This window comes from Molossus molossus, unplaced genomic scaffold (assembly GCF_014108415.1).
Source record: "Molossus molossus isolate mMolMol1 unplaced genomic scaffold, mMolMol1.p scaffold_m16_p_9, whole genome shotgun sequence".
In the NCBI taxonomy this organism is placed as follows: domain Eukaryota; kingdom Metazoa; phylum Chordata; class Mammalia; order Chiroptera; family Molossidae; genus Molossus; species Molossus molossus.
Genome location: NW_023425403.1, coordinates 99,540,868 through 99,565,561, shown reverse-complemented (window position 1 = coordinate 99,565,561; position 24,694 = coordinate 99,540,868). Strand labels below are relative to the sequence as shown.

At 36.5% G+C, this 24,694-nt stretch overlaps 1 protein-coding gene across 2 annotated transcripts in view; it reads left to right on the top strand.

Annotated features, from left to right (window-relative positions):
• Positions 1-24,694, top strand: part of COG6 (component of oligomeric golgi complex 6) — a 147,646-nt gene that overhangs the window by 55,030 nt on the left and 67,922 nt on the right. For both annotated transcript variants that reach the window (XM_036249983.1, XM_036249984.1), the window contains 2 exons: positions 12,909-13,000; positions 18,845-18,962. In XM_036249983.1, the coding sequence (XP_036105876.1) occupies positions 12,909-13,000; positions 18,845-18,962 (210 nt within the window). The remainder of the gene's footprint in view (positions 1-12,908; positions 13,001-18,844; positions 18,963-24,694) is intronic.

The window sequence follows — 24,694 nt, the reverse complement described above, 5'->3', positions numbered from 1 at the left end:
AAACTCCCTTAAACTCTCCTGCTTTTTAATCTTTCTTCCCATTTACTGCTCTATTTGGGTGTTTTTTCTACCCTGCTGAGACTATTCTCATAACTACTCTTAAGCTCAGCTAGTATTTTTTTCTTCACTGCCATCACCATTATAATTCCCAGTTAGTAACTACTTCCAGCGAATCCTCAGTCTGTTTTTCTCCTACTACTTTCTAATTTTTGTTTTTCTTATCTCCTGTTGTCCTTCCAAGGACTCTTGGCTTTTGCTGGAAATGGTTGACCTCTCATATAACTTTCATAAGACAGAGTGTGGCAAAGTAAACAATCTTGGTGTATTATATGTAAATCACCTGCTTTTTCAACCTTTCTCTTTTATTTTCATTGAAGCTGATAGAAGGCCACTTTTCCCGAAGACCATGTATGTATGAGAAGAGGTGAAAGTTATTTTTGTTTTTTCTTTTCTTTTTCTTTCCATCTTATCCTCTCTTCCTCCCTCCCATACTTTCTCAAGGGAGTTGGAATGAAGAATACTTTCTTGCTTCAAAATGCTTCAAAATTCTGGAAGATAGGTTTCCAGATAACTGAGATGGTGTTATAAGTCTAGTAGGGAAGTGCTCTGTTTACAATTAATAATAACTTTATATTTGGCCCTAATTATTATATTAAAATTAATTTAGAATTATATATATATATATATATATATATATACACACACATAAACACAGACATGCGCGCGCATATATATATATATATATATATATGAATAAAATAGTTTAAGTCCCTATTGAGGCCGTGGATTTAGAAAGAAATTATAATATGAAAAATTTGGTTTTTATATCGGAATGCTATTTATGGTTTATAATACTGTGGTAGTTAGCTGGACTTATTTATGCTAACAGATACATCAGTTTCATAAAGGTCAGTTAATTTATATAATCTTAGTGGTTTTTGTGTACTCATATAGATACTTTCATAAAATTTTATTATAGCAAGTCACAGTGGTTGGCATTTTGACACATTACAAAATCTAAGTATAGAGAAACTTCAACCTCCAAAAACATTTATTTATTTATTTTTTATTGATTAATTTTTGTTACAGATGTTTCTCCTTTTCCCCCCACTGATTTCCCTCCCTCCCCCTCCCTCCCTGCCCTTTCCCCAGATTGTTGTCCATGTCCACTGTTCATGCATACATGCATATAAATTCTGTGGTTCATCCCTCCCCCACTCTCCCCTCTTTAGGGGATTGTCAGTCTGTACCCCGCTTCTGCGTCTCTGGGACTACCCCATTCCTCAAACTGTTATGTTCATTATATTCCACAAATAAGTGAGATGATATGAAACTTGTCTTTCTCTGTTTGGCTGGTTTCACTTAGGATGATACTTTCAAAGTCCCTCCAGGTAGTCTCAAAGGATAAGAGATCTTTCTTTCTTACCGCTGTGTAGTACTCCATTGTGTATATATATGTACCACAGCTTTTTGATCCATTCGTCTACTGATGGACACTTGGGCTGTTTCCAGATCTTAGTGATTGTAAATAGTGCTGCTACAAACATGGGGGTACATATGTTCTTTCTAATTGGTGTTTTATGCTTCTTAGGGTATATTCCTAGAAGTGGGATCACTGGGTCAAATGGAAGATCAATTTTTAATTTTTTGAGGTGACACCATATTGTTTTCCATAGTGGCTGCACCATTCTGCATTCCCACCAGCAGTGCACTAGAGTCCCCTTTTCTCCACACCCTCGCCAACACTTGTTTGATGATTTGTTGATGGCGGCCATTTTGACAGGTGTGAGGTGATACCTCATTGTTGTTTTGATTTGCATCTCTCTGATGATTAGTGATGTTGAGCATTTCTTCATATGTTTCTTAGCCATTTGTATGTCCTGTTTGGAGAGGTGTCTATTTAGTTCCTCTGCTCATTTTTTAATTGGGTTCTTTGTCTTTTGCGGAGTTGTATGAGCACTCTATATGTATTGGAAATTAACCCCTTATCTGATATATCATTGGCAATTATGCTCTCCCATACAGTGGGTAGCCTTTCCGTTTTGATGATTGTATCTTTCGCTGTGCAGAAGCTTTTGAGTTTGACGTAGTCCCATGTGTTCATTTTCTCCTTTGTTTCTACTGCCTTAGGTGATGTGTCAGTAAAAGTTCTGCTGCGTATGATGTCTGATTTTGTTGCCCACAGTGTCTTCTAGGATTTTTATGGATTCATGAGTTACATTTAAGTCTTTTATCCATTTTGAGTTTATTCTAGTGTAGGGTGTAAGTTGATGGTCTAGTTTCATTTTTCTGCAAGTAGCTGTCCAATTTTCCCAGCACCATTTATTAAAGAGGCTGTCCTTACTTCACTGTATGCTTTTGCCACCTTTGTCAAATGTTAATTGAGCCTATTGCCTTGGGTCCATTTCTGGGTTCTCTGTTCTGTTCCACTGGTCTATATGCCTGTTCTTGTGCCAATACCAGGCTGTTTTGATTATAGTGGCTTTGTAGTATAACCTGAAATCTGGTATTGTGATCCCTCCAACTTTGTTCTTCCTTTTCATGATTGCTGTGGCTATTCGAGGCCTTTTTTGGTTCCATATGAACTTTTGAAGTAATTGTTCTAATTCTGTGAAGTATGCCATTGGTATTTTGATGGGGATTGCGTTGAATCTGTATATTGCTTTGGGTAATATGGACATTTTAATGATGTTAATTCTCCCAATCCATGAACAGGGTATGTGCTTCCACCTTTTTATATCTTGCTCTATTACTTTTTTCAATGACCTGTAGTTTTCTGCGAATAGGTCCTTTATTTCTTTGGTTAAGTTTATTCCTAGGTATATTAATTATTTTGCAGCAATGGTAAATGGGATTGTTTTCTTAGTTTCTCTTTCTGTGAGTTCATCATTGGTGTATAAAAATGCCATCGATTTCTTGACGTTAATTTTGTATCCTGCTACTTTGCCAAATTCATTTATTAAGTCTAATAAACATTTGGTTGAGTCTTTCGGGTTTTCTATGTACAGTATCATGTCATCTGCAAATAATGGCAATTTCACTTCCTCCTTTACAATTTGGATCCATTTTATTTTTTCTTCCTGTCTGATTGCTGTGGCTAAGACTTCCAGAACTGTGTTAAATAGGAGTGGCGAAAGTGGGCATCCTTGCCTTGTTCCTGTTCTTAAGGGAAATGCTTTTAGTTTTTGCCCATTGAGTATGATGTTGGCTGTAGGTCTTTCATATATGGCCTTTATTATGTCTAGATATGATCCCTCTATTCCCACACTGCTGAGCGTTTTTATCAGAAATGGATGCTGGATTTTGTCGAAGGCTTTTTCAGCATCTATTGATATTATCGTATGGTTTTTATTCTTCATTTTATTTACGTGGTGTATCACATTTATGGATTTGCGAATATTGTACCAGCCTTGCATCCCTGGGATGAATCCCACTTGGTCATGGTGGATAATTTTTTTTGGTGTATTGCTGGAATCGATTTGCTTGTATTTTGTTCAGGATTTCGGCATCTATGTTCATCAGGGATATTGGCCTGTAGTTTTCTTTCTTTGTTGTGTCTTTTTCTGGTTTTGAAATTAGAATCATGCTGGCTTCATAAAACAAGTTTGGAAGTCTTCCTTCTTCTTGAATTTTTTGAAATAGTTTGAGGAGAATGGGTATTAGTTCTTCTTTGAATGTTCGGTAAAGCTCCCCCGTGAAGCCTTTCGGGCCTGGGCTTTTGTTTGCTGGGAGAGTCTTGATTACATCTTCAATTTCTTCTGTTGTTATTGGTCTGTTCAAGTTTTCTGTCTCTTCCTGATCCAGTTTTATGAGACTATGTGTTTCTAGAAATTTGTCCATTTCGCTTAGATTGTCGAATTTCTTGCCATATAATTGTTCATAGTAGTTGTTAATGATCTTTTGTATTTCCGTAGTGTCTAGCTAAGGGTCCATCAATCTTGTTTATCTTTTCAATAAACAAGCTCTTTGTTTTATTGATCCTCTGAATTGTTTTTTTGGTCTCTATGTCATTTATTTCTGCTCTGATCCTTACTATTTCCTTCCTTCTACTTGCTCTGGGGTTTTCTTTTTGTTTGCTTTCTAGTTCTTTAAGTTGTGAGGTTAGATAGTCTGTTAGAGATTTTTCTTCTTTTTTGAGGTAGGCCTGTAGTGCTATGAACTTCCCTCTCAGAACTGCTTTCGCTGCATCCCATAGATTTTGTGTTGTTCTGTGTTCATTTTCATTGGTTTCCAGGAAGTTTTTGATTTCTTCCTTGATCTCCTCGGTGACCCATTCATTCTTTAATAACATGCTATTTAGCTTCCATGTGTTCAAATGTCTTCGTATGTTCTTCTTGCAATTGATTGCTAGTTTCATGCCATTGTGGTCTGAGAAGATGCTTGATACAATTTCAATCTTCTTGAACTTGTAGAGACTTAGTTTGTGCCCTAACATGTGGTATCTTTGAGAATGTTCCATGTGCACTTGAGAAGAATGTGAATTCTGTAGTTTTGGGGTGTAGTTCTCTATACCTATATATCTATTAAATCCATTTGGTCTAGTGCTTCATTTAGAGTCTCTGTTTCCTTGCTAATTTTTTGTCTAGAGGATCTATCCAGTGATGTGAGCAGGGTGTTAAAGTCCCGTGCTATGATTGTATTGCTATCGATTTCTCCTTTGAAGTCCTCCAAAAGTTTTTTAATATATTTTGGTGCTCCTATATTGGGTGCATATATGTTTATCAAGGTTATATCTTCCTGTTGGATAGATCCTTTCAATATTACGTAGTGGCCTTCTTTGTCTCTAGTTATGGCCTTCATTCTGAAATCTATTTTATCAGTTATAAGCATTGCTACCCCATTTTTTTTTTCTTTTCCATTTGCTTGAAAGATTTTTTTCCATCCCTTCACTTTCAATCTATGTGAGTCTTTTGTTGTGAGGTGCTTTTCTTATAAACAACATATAGATGAGTCATGCTTTCTTACCAGTCAGCTACTCTGTCTTTTTATGGGAGCATTCAGTCCATTTACATTTAAGGTGATTATTGATATGTACTTATGTATTGCAATTTTTGTTTAGTGTGGTTCTATTTTCCTTCCCATTTCTCCTGGTAATTACAGCAGTCCTTTTAAAATTTCTTGCAGTGCTGGTTTGGTTCTAATGTATTCCCTTAGTCTTTTTTTGTCTGAAAAGCTATTTATTTGACCTTCTATTTTTAATGATAGCCTTGCTGGGTAGAGTAGTCTTGGATTCAGATCTTTGTTTTTCATGACCTTGATTACTTCATGCCATTTCCTTCTAGCCTGTAGTGTTTCTTGTGAAAAGTCAGCTGAGAGCCTTATGGGGTTTCCTTTGTAGGTAACCTGTTGCTTATCTCTTGCTGCTTTTAGGATTCTCTCTTTTTCTTTAATTTGTGGCATTTTAATTACTGTGTGTCTTGGTGTGGGCCTCTTTGGGTTCTTCTTACTTGGGGCTCTCTGAGCTTCTTGAACTTGAATTCCTTCTTCCTTCACCTAATAATGGAAGTTTTCTGTCACTATTTCTTTGAATATATTCTCTAGCCCTCGCTTACTTTCTTCTTCTTCAGGGACTCCTATGATGCGAGTATTATTTTGTTTCAAGTTGTCCTACAGTTCTCTTAAGCTGTCTTCCTATTTTTTAATCGTTTTTTCCTTTTTGTTTTCTGATTGGTTGATTTCTTCTAGCCTGTCTTCTAATTCACTGATCCGGTCCTCAGCTTCCCCTACTCTGCTTTTTAGACCTTCCAATGTGTTTTTCATTTCTAATATGTCATTCTTCATTTCTTCCTGTTGGTTTTTCATTTCCAACTGGTTTATTTTCAACATTTCTATGTCTTTACTCATGGTGCTCATGTCCTTACACATGCTGTTGAGCTTCTGCAACATCATGGCTCTAAATTCTATTCATTTAACTTGCTTAACTGCACCTCATTTATTTCATCTTCCGTAGAGGTCTCTTGTTCTTTCATTTGGCTTTTGGTTCTCTTTCTCACCATTTTGGCTATCACAGTGGGCTTTGGAGTCTGCCAAATTTTCCCAGTGGGTGTTGGTGTTCTGCTGTTTGTGGCTCCCTCTCCTGGGTTTGGATGCGCCAGGGAGGACCCACTTTAAACACCACCGTCAAGTTTTAGCTTTTCTGGTTAGTGTTGCAGGCCCATGGAATGGTAGTTGTCCTCTAGCTTTTTTTGCCTGGAGGGTATTAGTAGAGGTCACCTGCAGACCCTTGCTTTCTGAGTTACCTGAGAAACTCCCTCAGGTGCTCAGTGTAAGAGGATTTCCTGAGAGTGAGGCAGGTGTTTGTTGTTAATGGGCCTCAATTAGCATTTCAATGGCCACCAGGTGGGGCTGAATCTCTGAGGGAGGGGCCGCCGCCTCTCCCCAGGGCCCTGAGAAGAAGTAAAATGACCACAGTCCTGCGTGGCTGCACTCAGCAAAAGCTCTTAGCACCCTCCAAAACCCGAGTGTCCTCACACAGTTCCAGTCCAGTCTGCCTTCCCTCTACCAGAGCCCAAGGTGAGTGGCTGCTGTCAATTTAGCCTCTGTCTGGACTCTGCGTTGTGGAGCCTCCTGGGACTTTTAACCCAAGGGCGCTGCTTCCAGCCAGGGGTGGCTGCAGCTGTGGCACCAGCTGAAGGGGTTGCACTCAGCAGATGCCCCAGGACTGAGCTGTGGTTGCGGGACACTGCAGAGGTGGCAGTAGCGTCCAGCACAGTCCCCTGGTCCCTGTGAGTTTGCGCGGTGCCCGCCGAGGGCTTAGCACGCAGAGTTCGCGGGACTCAGCCTTGGTAGCAGCGTCCCGCCGAGTCCCCTGGTGCCCGCAATTCTGTGCAGCACCAGCCGAGAGCTTAGTAGGCAACAGAGTTCCCAGGGCCCATGCAGGGTGGCAAGGGAGGCGGTAGCAGTAACTTCCCGCCGAGTTCCCTGGTCCCGCCGAGTCCCCTGGTGCCCGCGAGTCTGTGCGGCTCCAGCTGAGAGCTTCGCAGGCAACAGAGTTCCCAGGGCCCATGTAGGGTCACAAGGGAGGCGGTAGCAGTAACTTCCCGCTGTGTTCCCTGGCCCCTGCCCAGGCCGCTGCGGACCGTGGGCTCCTGGCCCCCTCTCGTGTCCTCGCAAGCCTACCAGGATTGAGTGGGTGTTTCTGGTTATGTGTTCCTCCAAGGTGTCTTTCGGCTGCCCTTTCCTGACGATTTGACTTTATTTTCGTTGTAAATCCAGTTTGCTCTTGGGAGATGGTCTGTGTTGCTCCATTCACTTCGCCGCCATTTCCCAGAAACAGTTATTAAACATCTGTCATGTATGTACTGTTCTGCCAGATGTTGCAGAGATATAAAAGAAGCAGAAAACATAATGTCCATGTTTAGAATCTCGCAAGGAAATAAGAAGATATAATGTAAGCAGCAGCTTAAGAGCAGATATTGTAAAATAAGTACATATCAGTGTGCTTTGGAAGACTCTGAAGGAAGACCGGGCTACCTCATTGGGAGGTAGAGTAGCTGCAGGTGAAGGCAGAACTGAGGGAACCTTGATCTGTTTATAGATCTTCCCTTAGTTCTGAGGGGGGGGGGGAGATGGAGGACACATATTGGCCCCTCACCCCCACACCCAGCCCCAGTAGATGCAGCCACAAATAGTGAATAGTGTGGTAGCTACAGACAGGTAACCCAAGGTTTGTTACACACAGTGTCTGACATCAGCCTGTCCTGAACCCTGTCCAAGTGGACCCAGACCAAAACACCCACTACTGGGCTTTAGACCACACCAGGACTGTCCCAACTTGCCACATAAGCATCACAGCCAAAGGGAGATTACAGCAGGCATCAGACCCTGCTGGAAGCAACTCTGCCTCTGAAGGGTAGGACAGCCACTGCATAGTGACTCATACGTGGTGATTAAGATTTATCCTTATAGTCAGCTAGCCTGAAGGGTTAACTCTACTCATGAAAGGACCAACAGCATTCAAGACTCAACTACAACAAACAGGTTGCACATAACCCACAAGAATTGCTGAAACATTGCTGGATCTCAGGTGATCTGGAAGATTGTGTCGTTGAACCCCAGAAGACACCTTCATCATAAAGCCATCATAACCAGTTTGGGAGTCATAGTAAATCTACCTAATACACAGAGAAAAAATGAGGAGACAAAGAAATATTTCCCAAGTTGAAAAAGAGGAATCTCCAGAAAATGAATTAAATGAAATGGAAGCAACAAAATATCATATGTAGAGTTTAAAATAGTGGCTTAAAGGATGCTGAGGGACCTTAGGGAAGTATGAATGATTTCCTTGAGAACTGAAAGTAAGAGACAGTAAGCATTAAAGATATGAAACCATAAAAAAGAACCAGTCTTAAAAGGAGAATACAATATCTGAAATAAAGAATACACTAGAAGGAATCAGTAGCATGTTAAGTGAAGCTGAGATGATTGAATCAGCAACTTAGAGGACAAGATAACAGGAGGCACACAAGCAGGACATCAAAGAGAAAAGAATTTTAAAAAATGAGGAAAGTTTAAGGTAGTGGTTCTCAACCTTCCTAATGTTGCGATCCTTTAATACAGTTCCTCATGTTATGACCCCCAACCATAAAACTATTTTTGTTTCTACTTCATAACTGTAATTTTGCTACTGTTATGTCTAAGGCGACCCCTGTGAAAGGGTCATTTGACCCCCGAAGGTGTCACGACCCACAGGTTGAGAACCATTGGTAAGGGATCTCTGGGACAACAATAAGTGTAACAACATCTGCATCATGGGGTTACCAGAAGAAGAAGATGAGCAAGGGATAGGTAACCTGTTTAAAGAAATAATGGCTGAAAACTTCCCTAACCTGATGAAGGAAAAATTCATACAAGTTCAAGAAGCACAGAGAGTTACAGTCAAGATGAACCCAAAGAGACCCACACTAGGACATGTCACAATTAAGATCGCAAAGGTTAAAGTAAAAGAGAGCCCTGGCTGGTTTGCCTCAGTGGTTAGAGCTTTGGTCCACGGACCGGAGAGTCCCAGGTTTGGTTCCTGCTAAGGGCACGTACCTCAATTGCAGTTTGTCCCTGGTTGGAGTCATATGGGTGGCAGCCACTCGATGTGTCTCTCACATTGATGTTTCTCTCTCTCAATATCTCTTTCTCTCCCTCCCGCTCTATCTGAAGATAAATGCAAAATAATAATAATAATAAAGTGTTCTTGCACGAGGATAAAAAAAGAGAATCTTAAAGGCAGCAAGAGGAGATAGGTAGTTACCTACAGGGCAGTCCCCAAGCTGTCTGCTGATTTCTCGACAGAAACACTGCAGGTCCAGAAAGGATTGTAATGTAATATTCAATGTGTTGGAAACTAAGGTACTGCAACCAAGACTACTCTATCCAGCAAGACTGTTATTTGAATTGGAAGGCAAAATAAACCCTTTCCTAGACCCTCCCCTATCCCCCCGCCAAAAAAAAAGCTAAAGGAATTCATTACCATCAAATCAGCATTGCAAGAAATTAAGTTATGTTAAAGGGCTTGCTTTAAGAAGAAGTAGCAGCCCTGGCCAGTTTGGCTCAGTGGTTAGAGAGTCAGCCCGCAGACCAGAGTCCCAGGTTCAGTTTCTACTAAGGGCACATACCTTGCTTGCAGTTTGTCCCCAGCCCTGGTTGGGGTTGTGCGGGTGGCAACCAGTCGATGTGTCTCTCTCACATTGATGTTTCTCTCTCTCTCTCTTCCTTCCTCTCTCCCTTCCACTCTATCTGAAAATAAATGCAAAACTGTCCTTGGGTGAGGATAAGAAAAAAAATAAGACTAGAGAGAGGAATGTAGGTATAAAGAATAAAATGGCAGTAAGTGTGTACCTATCAATAATGTTCAATGTAAATGGATTAAATGCTCCAACCAAAGACAAATGATGCCTGAATGGATAAGAAAACATGACCCATACATATGCTGTCCACAAGAGACCCACCCTCATCAGACAAAAGATGCAGACTGAAAGCGAAGAGATAGAAAAAGATATTTTGTTCAAATGGAAACAAAAAAAATACAGCTGGGGTAGCAATACTTGTATTTGACAATATAGACATCAAGACAAGTATCATATCAAGAGACAAAAAAGATCACTATATAATCCCAAAGGGATCAATACAAGAGAATATACCCCTTGTAAATATGTATGCACCCCACACAGGAGCACCTAAATTTATAAAGAAAGTCTTGGAGGGCATTAAGGGAGAGATCGAAAGCAATACAGTCATGGTAGGCGTTTTTAACGTTCCACTGTCACCAATGGATAGATATTCCAGACAAAAAATCAACAAGGCAACAGTGACTTTAAACAACACACTGGATGAGAAGCATTTAATTGATATTTACAGAATATTTTATCCCAGAGCAATAGAATATACTTTCTTCTCAAGTGCGCATGGAACATTCTCAAAGATAAGACCACATGTTAGGACACAAAATAAGTCTTAACAAATTCAAGAAGATTGAAATCATATCAAGCATCTTCTCTGACCACAATGATATTGAAACAAAATCAATTACAATAAAAAGAAACTAAAAAATTCAAATACATGGAGACTAAATAGCATGTTATTAAACAGTGAATGGGTTAACAGTGAGATCAAGGAAGAAATAAAAAATTAACCGGAAACAAATGAACACAACAACCCTAAATCTATGGGACAAAGCGAAAGCAGTCCTGAAAGGGAAGTTTCTAGCACTACAGGCCTACCTTAAGAAACAAGAAAAATCTTAATTTAATCCTTCACCCAAAGAACTAGAAAAAGAACAACAGACAGGCCCAGAGTAAGGAGAAGGAAGGAGATAATAAATATCAGCGTGGAAATAAATGATAGACTAACCAAATGATATAAAAGATCAATGAAACCAAGAGTTGGTTCTTGAAAAGATCAACAGGATTGACCAAACTTTAACCAGACTCATCAAGAAACAAAAGAGGACACAAATAAATGGAATAAGAAATGATAGAAGAGAAGTAACAGTTGACACCACAGAAATACAAAGGTGTGTAAGAAAATACTATCAACATCTCTATGCCAACAGATTGGACAATGTGGGTGAAATGAATACATTTCTAGAAACAATCTTTCAAAACTGAATTAGGAAGGATCAGAAAACCTGAATAGACTGATTACAACTAATGAAATTGAAGCAGTAATAAACTTCCAGCCCTGGCTGGTTTGGCTTAGCAGTTAGAGCATTGGCCCAAGGACCGAAGGGTCATGGGTTTGATTCCCAATTAATGGCCCATACCTGGGTTGCAAGTTCCATTCCCGGCCTGGTTGGGGCTGGGATTGTGCAGGAGGCAACCAACCAATATGTCTCTCTCACATAGATGTTTCTTTCTCTCTCTCCCCCTCTCTTCCACTGTATCTAAGAATCAATGGAAAAATATCCTCAGGTGAGGATTAACAAACAAACAAACAAAAAACTTCCAGCAAATAGGTCCTGGACAAGATGGCTTCACAGGCTAATTTTACCAAACATTCAAAGAAGAACTAACACCTATTCTCTCAAAGTATTCTAAAAAGAAATTCAAGAGGAGGGACTTTCAAGCTCTTTTTACAAAACCAACATTATCCTAATTCTAAAACCAGATAAAGACACTATAAAGAAAGAAAATTATAGGCCACTATGTTGATAGCAATATTATTTACAGTGGCCAAGACCTGAAAACAGCCCAAATAAATGCCCTTCAGTGGATGAGTGGATAAACAGGCTGTTGTACATTTACGCAATAGAATACTACACATCTGTAAAAAAAGGAAATCTTACTCTTTAGAGCAACATGGGTGAACCTGGAGATTATTATGCTAGGTGAAATTAGCCAGTCAGAGAAAGGCAAGTACCATATGATGTCACTTATATGTGGAATCTAATGAAAAAGATAAACTGACAAATAAAATAGAAACAGAGGCCTGGATACATGAAAACAGACTGACAGTTGACAGAGGGGAGAGGGTTTGGGAGACTGGATGAAAGAAGCTGAAGGGATAAGCCAGGAAACATATACATAACACATAGACACAAACAACAGTGTGGTGATAACCAGAGGTAAAGGGAGGTGTGGGCTAGGTGGAGGTGGGCAAAGCAGGGCAAAATGGGGATGGAAAGAGACTTGTTGGGGTGATGGGCACACAGTGCAGTGTAAAGGTTGTTTTATTTAGTGGTACACTTGAAACTGGTATGAATTTATGAATCAGTGTCCCCCAATTCAATTTATAGAAATAAAATCTAAGTTGCCATGGGGAAATAAAGTTATTTTATTTACTTATTTATTTTTTAATATTTGGTGAAAGAGCATTACATTTGCACGAATAATCTCTTTTTAGGGATGTAACAATTTTTTTGCAATTTAATGCTGAACTAAATTCCATTTATTCACCATTATATACTGGTGAAAAGCCACAATATGATCTCATTATTGTACTGATTATTTCTGGTAGCAACTGCTTTGAGCCAAATTTTGTAGGTAATTTTTTTTTTTAATTTTTTCTTTATTGATTTTAGAGAGAGAGGAAGGAAGAGGGAGATAGAAACATCAATGAGAGAGAACATTGATTGGCCACCTCCTGCATACGCCCCACTGGGGATTTGAGCCACAACCTGGGCATGTGCCCTGACTGGGAATCAAACCTGTGACCTCTTGCTGAATAGGTCAGCGCTCAACCACGGAACTACACCAGCCAGGAATGTGGTTCTTTTTTTTGTAGATTGTATCTCTTAAACTGTTTTTGTTATTTTACCATCCCCTATGATTTAATATTCAGAAACTTTTATTTAGAAGGAATTTTTTTATTTCTGCCACAATAAAATTTTATCATTTTTAAAGCTTTTTATAACATGAGTAGTGAAGAAAAAAGTCATGCTTTTAAGAAATGTTTAATATTTTTCTCACTTGTTTTAATAGGTTCGAATTGAACAAGTAATAGTTGCTGAACCTGGGGCAGTTTTATTGTATAAAATTTCTAACCTCCTTAAATTTTACCATCATACAATCAGGTAAGTGGAATGATTAACTGTACTTGTTAAATCCTGTGATACCTCATTCAGTTAGAACAGTGTAAGATTTGTTTTATTATTTGCACTGTTTGCATGACTAGTGGAACCTCCACATGAATGAATGAACCATATGAATATGTGCTATTCTTTCAGGTCCATTGTTTCCTTTTGCCTTTCTTCTCTAAACACAGTTATATGCATGCATACATATATGTGCACATACACAAATTATATAACAATGTAAATGCATTAGTAAAAGAGATTTATGACACCTAAAGCACTATATATTATACTCAGAATAGGGCATAAGAAGTTTTCAATATCCTATTCTGGATGTAAATGACAATTCTTTTTTACCATTTAGTTTTCTATTAGTGACAAAGTAGAACCATAGCTTTATCTTGTCTAAATAAAGCTACTTTAGCATCTCTTTGTAAAAGCTGCTTTAGTGTTTCTAAATGAAAGCTACTTTATCTGATTAGGAACCATTTGTCTTATTTAAAATATAATCTTTGACTCTAAAATTTGCATTTATTTTTGCTTTGCATATATCTGTTGATGGTATTTACATGAGTTTTATTATAAATGTCACTCTAAGAGTCTGTTATATATGTTATTGTTTAAACAATGTTCTTTCAAACTTTATTTTTGATAGTTTCCATATTAGTCCATTAAAAATTATTATTATTTTTTAGTTTTTATCCTCACCTGAGGACATTTTTTCACTTTTTGTTCAGATAGAGTGGGAGGGAAAGAGAGAAACATCGATGTGAAAGGGACACATCGAGTGGCTGCCACCCGCACTACTGACCAGAGCTGGGGACAAACTGCAACCGAGGTACGCGCCCTTAGCGGGAGCCGAACCCGGGTCTCTCAGGACCTCAGGCTGACGCTTTAACCGCTGAGCCAAACCGGCCAGGGCCTAAAAATTATTTTAAAATTACTTTTTTATCCAATATGATAGTATCAGGAACAGAATGCCCATTGCTAAAAGCCAAGAGAATCATTATAACTAACAGATCCAGGAGAAGTGTAAGGATCACTGTTTTGCAAAGCACCAAAAGACTTTGGCAATGATATTACCTACCTTCTAGTGACTCAGATTAACCACACAAAAATTCACAGCTAAGAGACGGCTTTCCTATCCCATTGGTAGATTTTCAAACAAAACTAACAAACCACAAAATTGATCAGAGATAAGATCTGAGTAAGTCCTGTAAAATTTTAAATATAAATTTATTACCACTTGCCATGACTCTAAAGCAGTAAATTCGTTTCAGTTGTAAGGCATAGGCTTCTTAAAATAAGAGAATGATACATAGTTAAGTGCTGAAAGCAGCTAACAGATAGCTTATGCTATATTATGCAATGATAGTCATAAAATAATTTTTAAGTTATCTATGTAGTAACGCTCATGTGAAACTGCATGAAATTTATTATTTGAAGGTAATAACTCAATTTCTAATGTAGGGAATGTTAAGAATGAAATCATTTCGATTCTAAACACAATAGTAGGTTTTTAGGCTCTGACAATGAAAATTTTTCTGTCTTTGAAGATGATAAATTTGAGAATGACAGTTAAGATCTTATGATACATTTTTGCATGTACTTTTCTACTTGTTGACACATTTTCTCATTTAGTCAGTTAAGTTGTCTATAAATATCAAGGCTTCTAGGTTCTAAGGAAATGGCAGTGAACAAAACACAGTTTAAACTTACATTCTAATGGTAGAAACAAACAAGTATAAAATAAGTTTAGATAGTGTGATAAGGGTGATGAGGAGAAATAAAGCTGGACAAAGGAAATAGAAAATATAAAGAGTGGCCACGAATTAGTAGATATATATGTGTGTGCCTGTTTTTGAAGGTCTTTTGGTGGAGGTGGTATTTAAATAGAGACCGGAATAATGTGAAGGAGTTGGGGTTGAAAAGATCTTAAATAAGAGTGCTTCTATGTAGGGGCATACTATTGCCTCGAGACCAAGAAAACTTTGCATTGTAGAGGACCAGAAGATAGGCCAGTGGTTAGAGTGGAATGAATTGGAAGAAGTAGGGGAAGATGAAATTACAGAGGTAGGCAGAGGCTAGATGATACAGAACTTTGTAGACCATGCTACAAAGATTTAATTTTCATATTGAATGGGTTGGGGAAGATGTGGGAGGGTTTTGAAGAACTTGAGCTGATATATGAGTAAGGTGACTCGGGGTATTCTGTAGATAATATAATGTAGTGGACAAAAAGGGAACAAAGAAATTTAGGAAGCCGTTTGTGATAGTCTTGGAGGTGGTAAAAAGTAGTTAGTTCTGGAGAATGTTTTATGTTATAGCCAGTAGGACATAACTATGGACTGTTTGAGGTCAGATGTGAGGAATAAAGGATGAATTCTTAGCTTTTGATTTAAGCAACTATTGACTGGTCTTGTCATTTGTTGAGATGGGAATGCCAGAGAGGAACAAGTTGAGGGGAGTGCGTGTATAGTGAAGAATTTAGGTCAGTTTTGGCCATGTTAGATTTTATGTGAACATGCAGTAGGAGATGTTGGGTGAGCAGATAATGGAGAGAAATCAAGGCTGAAACTTTAAATTTGGTAGTTTGTAGATACAGTTGATATTTGAAGCCATTAGGACCTAAGATCATTTAGGAGGTGAGTGTAGATAAAGATTAAGGTCTAGGACTGAATCCTGAGAAGCTCCATTATTTAGTGCTTGAGAAGAGAAGAATCCCCCAAAGAAAACTAGGAAGGAATAGCCAGTGAAGTTGGGAAAAAGTAGGAGATGCAAGTTCTCAAAAAATTATTTCTCCTATATGTTATAACTGCTGGAGGACAGATTTCATCAAAATGCAGTAGTAAACCAAAAAAGGGAAGATTTGGAATCCAGGAAACAGGGAATCCAGTATACTTTGGTTGCATTTTCTTTCCTGTAAAAGTTTTTCTTTCTGTAGTTAATAACTCCTTGGTTTTGTATTTGCTTATTTTTCTATGTCTTTTTCACTATTTTAGACCCAAACTATTAAGTGAACTGCGTTTTCTACGATGTAGTCAAGACCATCAAGTAATCCCTCCCAATGTCTCTCCTTTTCTCCCTTCCCCACATCGCCCTTGGAGCCCTCCTTCTCCTTCTCCAGTCTAAACTAGTTACTCTCTGGGCCTACTGCATGGCTATCACACTGGGATTTGTCTTCTCACAGGCCTGTTCATTCCCTTGTGTTGAATTCCACGATTCCTTGGTCATCTCTGAATAGTATTTACATGCTTGTAATATGAAACATTGCTTATTTATTTACTAGAATGCTATGATATAACTATTAGGAAGCCTGGGAAAGATGATGTTGGATATATTGAGGTGGGAGAGGAGCATTGTATAAGAGAATTTCACTCTCATCTTCCATATCAGAGAATTTGTATATAATACCTACAATTGAAAAAATAAGTAATAGGAATATAAGCAAATTGGGTAGAAATATGAATTGAAATACCAAAAGGTAAGGTATATAAATGTTGAATCACTATGTTGTACATCTGAAACTGATATAATATCATAGGTCTACTGTACTTTTAAAATGAATAGAAAAAAGAAAGGGCGTAAGAGAAAGAAAAGAAAGAGGAAGGAAGAGAGAGATTGAGATTAGAAACTACAAATTGGTTTTTAGAACATGACAAGCTAGAAAGTGATTGAGAGATCATGATAATAAGGACATGGCTTTAAAGAAACCAGAGTGAGCTCAATGGAAATTGGTCTCTGAATTGAAATAAAATTAGGCAGGGGGCCTAAAGGAAAAACAGAAACCAAAAAGCATCTACAAGTATCTGTCCAGTTACTGGTGCCTAGTGAATACTTAGTAAAGGTTAGTAAATTCTAGACCCGAGTAACTGCAAAAATGGCTGATAATTCAAGTTTTTTTGTTTGTTTGTTTTTTTATCCTCACCCGAGGACATTTTCCATTTTTTGTTCTGATAGAGTGGGAGAGAGAGAGAGAAACATCGACATGAAAGGGACACATCGAGTGGCTGCCTCCCGCACGACCCAATCAGGGTTGGGGACAAACTGCAACCGAGGTATTTGCTCATGTGGGAACCAAACCCAGGTCTCTCTGGACCTCAGGCCGTGCTCTAACCACTGAACCAAACCAGCCAGGGTATAACTCAAGTTTTTAAAAATAAATAATGCAAATTTATCTTATATCTTCACATTTTTTTATTAAGATAATAGTTTATTTTTATTCTTTCAGTTTTCTTTTCTTTTTGCTTGATGTATTATACTTTTATTCAGAGGCATCCTTATTTTTATTGTATGGATAGGCATATGTTGGAGTTCCCTTCCAGTTTATTTTGATATTTCGCTTATAATATTATTATTATTTTTTAAAAATCCTCACCCGAGGATACTTTTTTTCATTTTTATCTTGAGATAGAGAGGGAGAGAGAGAGAGAAACATCAAAGTGAGAGAGACACATCAACTGGTTGCCTCTCTCACAACCTGGACCAGGGCCAGGGACTGAATTGCAACCAAGGTACGTGCCCTTGACCAGAATCGAACCCACGATTCTTTGGTCTGCGGGCCAATGCTCTACTGCTGAGCCAAACCGGCCAGGGCTCGCTTATAATATTTTTAACTGAGATCCTTTAAATTTTTTTCAAAAAATACAACTATTATAGGTCCCTGTTTAGGAATTTGTTTTTACTTTACATATTCTTAAATTGATAATTTGCTTTGTCTCCATTAACTGTATAAGAATTTATCCCAATATAGTTTCCTTTCATAATATATTAAAATAGGTAGTATTGTTTGCTTTTGTAGCATATGTTGTATATAAATTCTCAGTAAATTTGTTGTATTTTTTGCTTACTATCTACTGTTATTTGTTAATGCCATAATATTTATCTTTAGCAATCTAAGATTGTTTTATTATAGTAATATATTATTGTGCCTATATAAATAATGATTTAGTTCTGGATTATAGTATATTTTTGCATCAACAAAAGGCTTTTACCCTAAAAACACATTTTAAAATCATTTTCAGTACAAGAATTAGGAAAATAAAATTGGGATTTATTTTACATACATGCTTGTCTTACATCCAGAGAAAAATGCAAAACTCTGTTGGATGGGTCTAAGAAATATCCTTGTAATAGCAAATTGAGAATTATAGAATGTGCTGATTATTTCACATTATCATCAGATTTTTCATAATTAGTCTAAATATATAGCTGCTATTTAGATAGCTATGTACATACTGAGAAACTGCATAATTTATAGGTGTGTTACTGATATGGTATAATAGTTTTAATTCAAAAAATAACACAGTATTAATAACATTTAAATATTTTATCAATAGAGCTGTTGATAGAATGGCTTCCTTAAAATTAAATTAGATATTCCTGGATAAACAAGATACGCATTTATTTTAACAGAAGAAAAATATGGGTTTGCAAATTATGAGTGTCTGTTCTAACGCACTGAAAAACTAAAAGATTGTAAGGTATTGAAAACATTGTAGTTTGTTTTCATTTGTTTATTACCTAATTCAAAAGGAAAAGACAACAAACTGTCATTATTATATGAAAGTAGGTTAATTGTTTTTAATTCACAGGTATTCTGTATAAAAACTTATTATTTATTTTTATGTAACTTTGGGTGGTGGGCACATATATACAATATACAGATCATATATCATAGAAATGTACACTTGCAACTGATGTGATCCTATTTATCAATGTCATCTCAATAAATTTAGTAAAAAAAGTTTTATTTAAATCTAGACCTTTCTAAAGAATTCTACTCAGATAAAAAACTGAATTGTTTTAGCCCATTTTGCAACCTGAAATATTTTTTGCTTTTAGTGGCATTGTTGGAAATAGTGCAACCACATTGTTGACTACCATTGAAGAAATGCATTTGCTAAGCAAAAAAATATTCTTCAATAGCTTGAGTCTTCATGCAAGTAAATTAATAGACAAGGTATGTTTGAAAAATGCAGTTCTTAAACTATGAATGTGTATCTTTCACATTTAATGTTTTTTTGTTTCTATACTGGTGACAGTTTGTTTTTTTTTCCATTCCATACAATGTTCTTTTGAGTTCTTCCTATGAATAACAAAATTCATTTTGTGATGGTTTACTGGATTTATAGTCTAGATTTATAGTCTGTGTTCTGGAATAGTATCATATTGACTCATAATTAGAGATAGAATCTCAAGCCCTAGTTTCACTACCACTTTTTGATAACCCAAAATTTGTAACTAAATCAAATTTACTGTATTTAGGTCAGGGCTGAATTAACATACAGATTAGAAAACTGGAACTCTTACTAAGTGTTTTTCTAACCAGCTTACTTGTATTTTTACTCTCTGATGGTCCAGTTTTGCCCTCATAAAATTTATGCTTCTTTAAATACTATAATTAATTATGGAAAAAAAAGAAAACAAGATAACTCCTCCCCCAAGAAATAAAATCAGATAAATATCAACAACAGAAACCTCAAAGAATCCTATGAGAGCTAATAGTTTAAATTGAGCAGTCTGTTGTGGCAAGACCAAAAGCAATGGGTTTATAATGATCAAATCCTTCTTTATTTTTGATAAATTTTTAAGGACCAAGTTTTTAAAGGATTCATCACAGTCACTATGCTGGCTTCTTCTTTTCAACTGTACTGCTTTATTTAATAGCCTGGTTATATTAGGCACAGGTTTTGTAATACAGTGTAGAACAGTCTGTAGCAATCCAGTGTAGAGTACCTGGTCAGTTTTTACATTCCTAAACTCAGAAGCCTATTTAATAGGAGTTTTCTTTTTGACCCCCATGCATGACTCAGATTCATTTGGAAAAGCAACATGAATTTAATAGAGCTAGAATATTTCTTTTACATTTTTTCCTGTTTTATGTATTTCTGTTTGCACAGGAAGTTTACTAACAGTTAATTCTGGTTATGTATATATGTTGATAGGCATTTTTATTTAGATACAATTTTTAAAAAATTACTTATATATGATAAAAACTTGGAACATGAACAAATGTGTTAGCTGATGAGAGTACCAAAGCAAACAATCCAGGTCATTTGGCCTCAAGTTGCTTCTTTAGAGGAATAATCTAATAAATCAGTGATTACTACAGAATCATATGTTTTATGAAAGGCGTGTGTTCAAGGTGCTATGCTAGCACATTAACAGAAGTATAGGTAGTAACCTTCATATACTCCTTTGTAGAGAGGGACCTTTTCAGAGAGGGAAATATAAGAATTGAACTTTGAAGAACATAGGGGATTTAGATAGGTGAAGAAAGGGGTGGGTAGAGGTCATCCTGAGTAGAGGAAACAAATAGATATGCAAGAACAGAAGCTGTGAGTCACCAATGAACAAATGTTTCATTTATTAAAGAAATCACTTGGAAAGTAGTGTGGCATATAGATAGGAGAGAGGCCAGTTTGCAAATAGGACACTTAGTGGAGTAATGAAATAATTTTAATTAAAATAGGTACTCTAAGGCAGATATTCTGGGAAGAGCCATGAAGGGGGGATAGATTCTTGAGGGGTAAAGATAAATCTTCCAAACTTGGTGACTGATTGAATGTGAGTAAATGACAGGGAACCGTCTAAAATTTCTAGGTTAGCAACCTGAGAATATTGATATTAATCACAAGTATGTAGAATACTGACAGAGGATAAAATAAAGATGTTGATATTGTTAAAGTTAGACAAGTTAAGATATCTGTTAAGATAAGAGTATTTTTCTGCAATCGATCTTATTTAGTAAGGAGCTGAACATTTGGGTTTAGAGAGTTTTGCATATAAAAGATGAATCCACGGGTCTGGATGAATTCACTAGGAATCATGTTTAATAAAAATAGAGCTTCCAGGACACAGAGTTTTGGGGAACACTGACATTTAAAAGAAGAAAAGAAGCCTACCCATGGTATTCTGAAGGAGGATAACTGGAGATGCAGGAGAAAAATGAGGAGAGGGTTTTATCAGAAAAGCCAAAAGAATAGAGTTTCAAGAAAGGGGATATTGTTAATGACAGATGCTATATGAAGAGTTGTAGTAAGACAAGGACAGAAGGTATGTCATTTTTGTCAATATGTAGATGATCTGTGACTTATTGAGAACAATTTTGGTCATGTGATAAAGACAAGAGTCAGATGTGGAAAAGGCACATGGATGAGCATACTACCTAAAGCTTTGCCAATTGGAAAACATATGCTAAAGACTTAAAACAAAATATAATAGGCATTCTTACTATGAAATTTGAAAGAAAATAGTAAAACAAAATTGTTAAAGATGAAATTTAATTTCTATGATTAAGTAAAAAAAAAAACCACAAAAGCAAAATTGATTATGTGTTGAAAAGATCAACTAAATTTATAATATTCTAGCAATTCTTTCACCAAGGGAAAACATTTTAAATTATAATATCAGAAATCAGAGATAATAACTAGAGATGAGGGTCAAAATCTATTAGAAGATATCATATTAAAATGTATTAATAATCTGAAAGTCTGAATACAAAGAATAATTTTAAGAAATATAAATGAACAAAAATGACTTAAAAATAAGTGGAAAACTTGAATAAACTTAGGGTGAGAAGAAAATTTATTAAAGAATATGCTGCTAGGCCTACTTCAAGTTATGTAGGTAACTACAAAGAACAGATAATTTTCTAAAACACAGAAAAATAAGAAAAACGTGCCAGTACCTTTTAGTTAGTGTACTACTGATATAAAAGCCTTTCTCGTCTGGCAGGTGTGGCTCAGTGGATAGAGTGTTGTCCCATGGACTGAGAGGTCCCGGTTCAATTCCCAGTTGGCACATGCCCAGGTTGCAGGCTTGGTCCTCAGTAGGGGGCGTGCAAGAGGCAGCCAATCGATGTTTCTCTCTCACATGGATGTTTCTCTCTCACTCTAAAAAAATCAATAAAAACACATTTAAAATAAATAAAAGCATTTCTCAATACAGTCTAAAAAATGAAATCCTCTAGTCAGTCATTTTTTAAGTTTAGAAAAAAGTAAACATAACTAAGATACTATTATATTAAAACCAAGTATGGGTTATTTTCATGAATATGTGGCAGGCAGATAGACCCTTGTTCCTGGGGCACCCTGCACACAGCTTGTAGAGCCAAGGTGGACAAAAAGACATTGTTTTTCAAACCTCAGGGGGATCTGTGCTCTCATCACACAGGTACAAAGTGGAGAGTGGTCATTGTTTTGTACTTCCCCGTTATTGCAGATCTTTTCCTTTGGCTAATGTGTCTAGGCCTGACACTGAAGACTGGGACATTCAAAAGTGAGTGCATATATGGGGAAGAATAGGAAGTAACTGCACATGTTCAGGGAAAAAGGCAGGCTTTGAAAAGCTCTGAGAAAACCTTAAGTTTAGACCTTAAGCTAATCCTTGGTAAAGCGACAGCCTACAACAATGAAAAACACACCAAAACAATAACAGAAAATGTCAAACCTTGGGGAATGGGAAAATCTGATTTCATAGTTATCAAATTATTGCATTAAAATGTTTAGTTTTCAACAGAAAATCACAAGGCATACAAAGAAACAGGAAGATATGGCCCAAGCAAAAGGAAAAAAAAAAAAAATCAATAGAAACTGCTCCTGAAAAAGATCTCTTGGTAAATCTACTAGACAAAGATATTAAAACAGTCATGTTAAAGATGCTCAAGGAACTAAAGGAAGATGTGGGGAAAGTTGAGAAAACAATATTTGAACAGAATGGAAATATCAAAGAGTTGGAGAACCTAGAAGGAAATGAAAACAATTTTGGAGTTAAAAAGTACAGTACTAAAATAAGAAAGGGATTCAAAGACAGATTTGAGCAGGTAAAAGAAAGACTCAATGAATTTGAGGTTAATATAATGGAAATGATCATGTCTGAGGAATGAAAAGAAAAAACAGCCTAAGTGATCGCTAGAATACTATTAAGCAGACTAACATGCGCATTGTGGAAATTCAAAAAGAGAGAGAGATGAAGAGAGAATATATGAAGAAATAATAGTTGAAAAATTCCCATAATAGTTGAAAGACATAAGTATAAAAATCCAAAAGCTCAATGAACCCTAAATAAAATGACCTCAAAGAGACCCACATCAGTAGACATTATAATCATAATCACATAATTTGAAAGCCAAAGATAAAGAATCTTGTAAGCAGCAAGAGAGAAATGACATGTCATATAAGATTATCAGAAGGTTTCTCATCAAAAATAGGAGGCCAAAAAGCAATGGTAAATATATTCAGAGTTCTCAAAGAAAAATAAAAAACTGTCAACCAAGAATTCTATATCTGGCAACACTGTTCTTTAAGAGTGAGGGAAAAATCCAGACAGACAAAAGCTGAGGGAGTTTATTGCCACTAGACCTGCCATGCAGTGAAAGGATGGTAGACAGTAACTCAAGCTATGTGAAAGGAAATACACAGGCAATTAAAAGCTAATATTGTAAAAAAAAAAAAAAAAGGTTTGTAACTCGACTTTTTGTTTTCTACATGATTTAACAGAGTGGTGCATTTAAAAGTATTATTAGTTTATACTTGTGGGCACACAGTGTAAAACGATGTAATTTTGTAACATTAGCAACCAACAGTGGCAGGGACAGAACTATAAAGGAGCAGAGTTTTGTATGTTATCAAAATTACCTGGTGTAAATTCAAAATAGAGGGTTCACACTTTATATCATGTAATCCACATGATAACCACAAATAGCTAAATTAAATAAATAAAAGGAAATGAGAAATGAATTTAAGTGTTTCACTTACTACAAAAAAAAAATCAACTTAGAAGACAGTAATGTAAGAAATAAGGGACAGAAAAGACCATGAAGTAGATAAAAAATACATAGCAAATGACAAAGGTCTCCTTATCAGTAGTTACTTTAAATGTAAATGGATTACACTTTCCAATCAAAAAACTGAAATTGGCAGAATGGCTGACACATAGTTTAAGTGTTAATATGTTGCCAATAAGAGACTCACTTTGATTCAAAGACACAAATAGATTGAAAGTGGAAGGAAGGAAAAAGATATTCCATGTAAATACTAATCAAAAGAGAGCAGAGGTGGCTATACTAATATAAGACAAAAAAACCACATTAAGTCAAAGGTTAGAGGAAATAAAAAAGGACATTAGATTAGCAAAAGTTTCAGAAGAAGATGCAACAATTAAAACTTTTATAGATTAGCAAAATATGTGAAGCCAAAACTGACAGAATTGAAGGGAAAACTAGATCTAAACTAAAAGAGACCTCAATACTCCTTTTGCAATAATGGATACAACCAGACAGAGGATAAATAAATAGAGGAATTAATACAATAAACCACTATGATCGAACGGACATGCACAGAACGCTGTAACCAACAACAGCATACATATTCTCAAGTACACATGGGTCATTTATCAGGATAGACCATATGATAGGTCACAGATTAAACCTCAGTAGATTTAAAAAGATAGATATACAAATTACCTCCTCTGTCCACAAGGTTGAAGTTCAAAATCTGTAACAGGGAAAACTGGAAAATTCACAAATTTGTATAAATTTAACATTTTTAAGCAACCAGTCAATCAATGGAGAAATCACAACAAAAATTAGATACTATGTAGAGACAAATGAGAATGAAAACACAACCACCTAAAACTTACGGAGTGCAGTGAAAGCAGTGTCAAGGGGGAAATTCATAGCTATAGATGCTT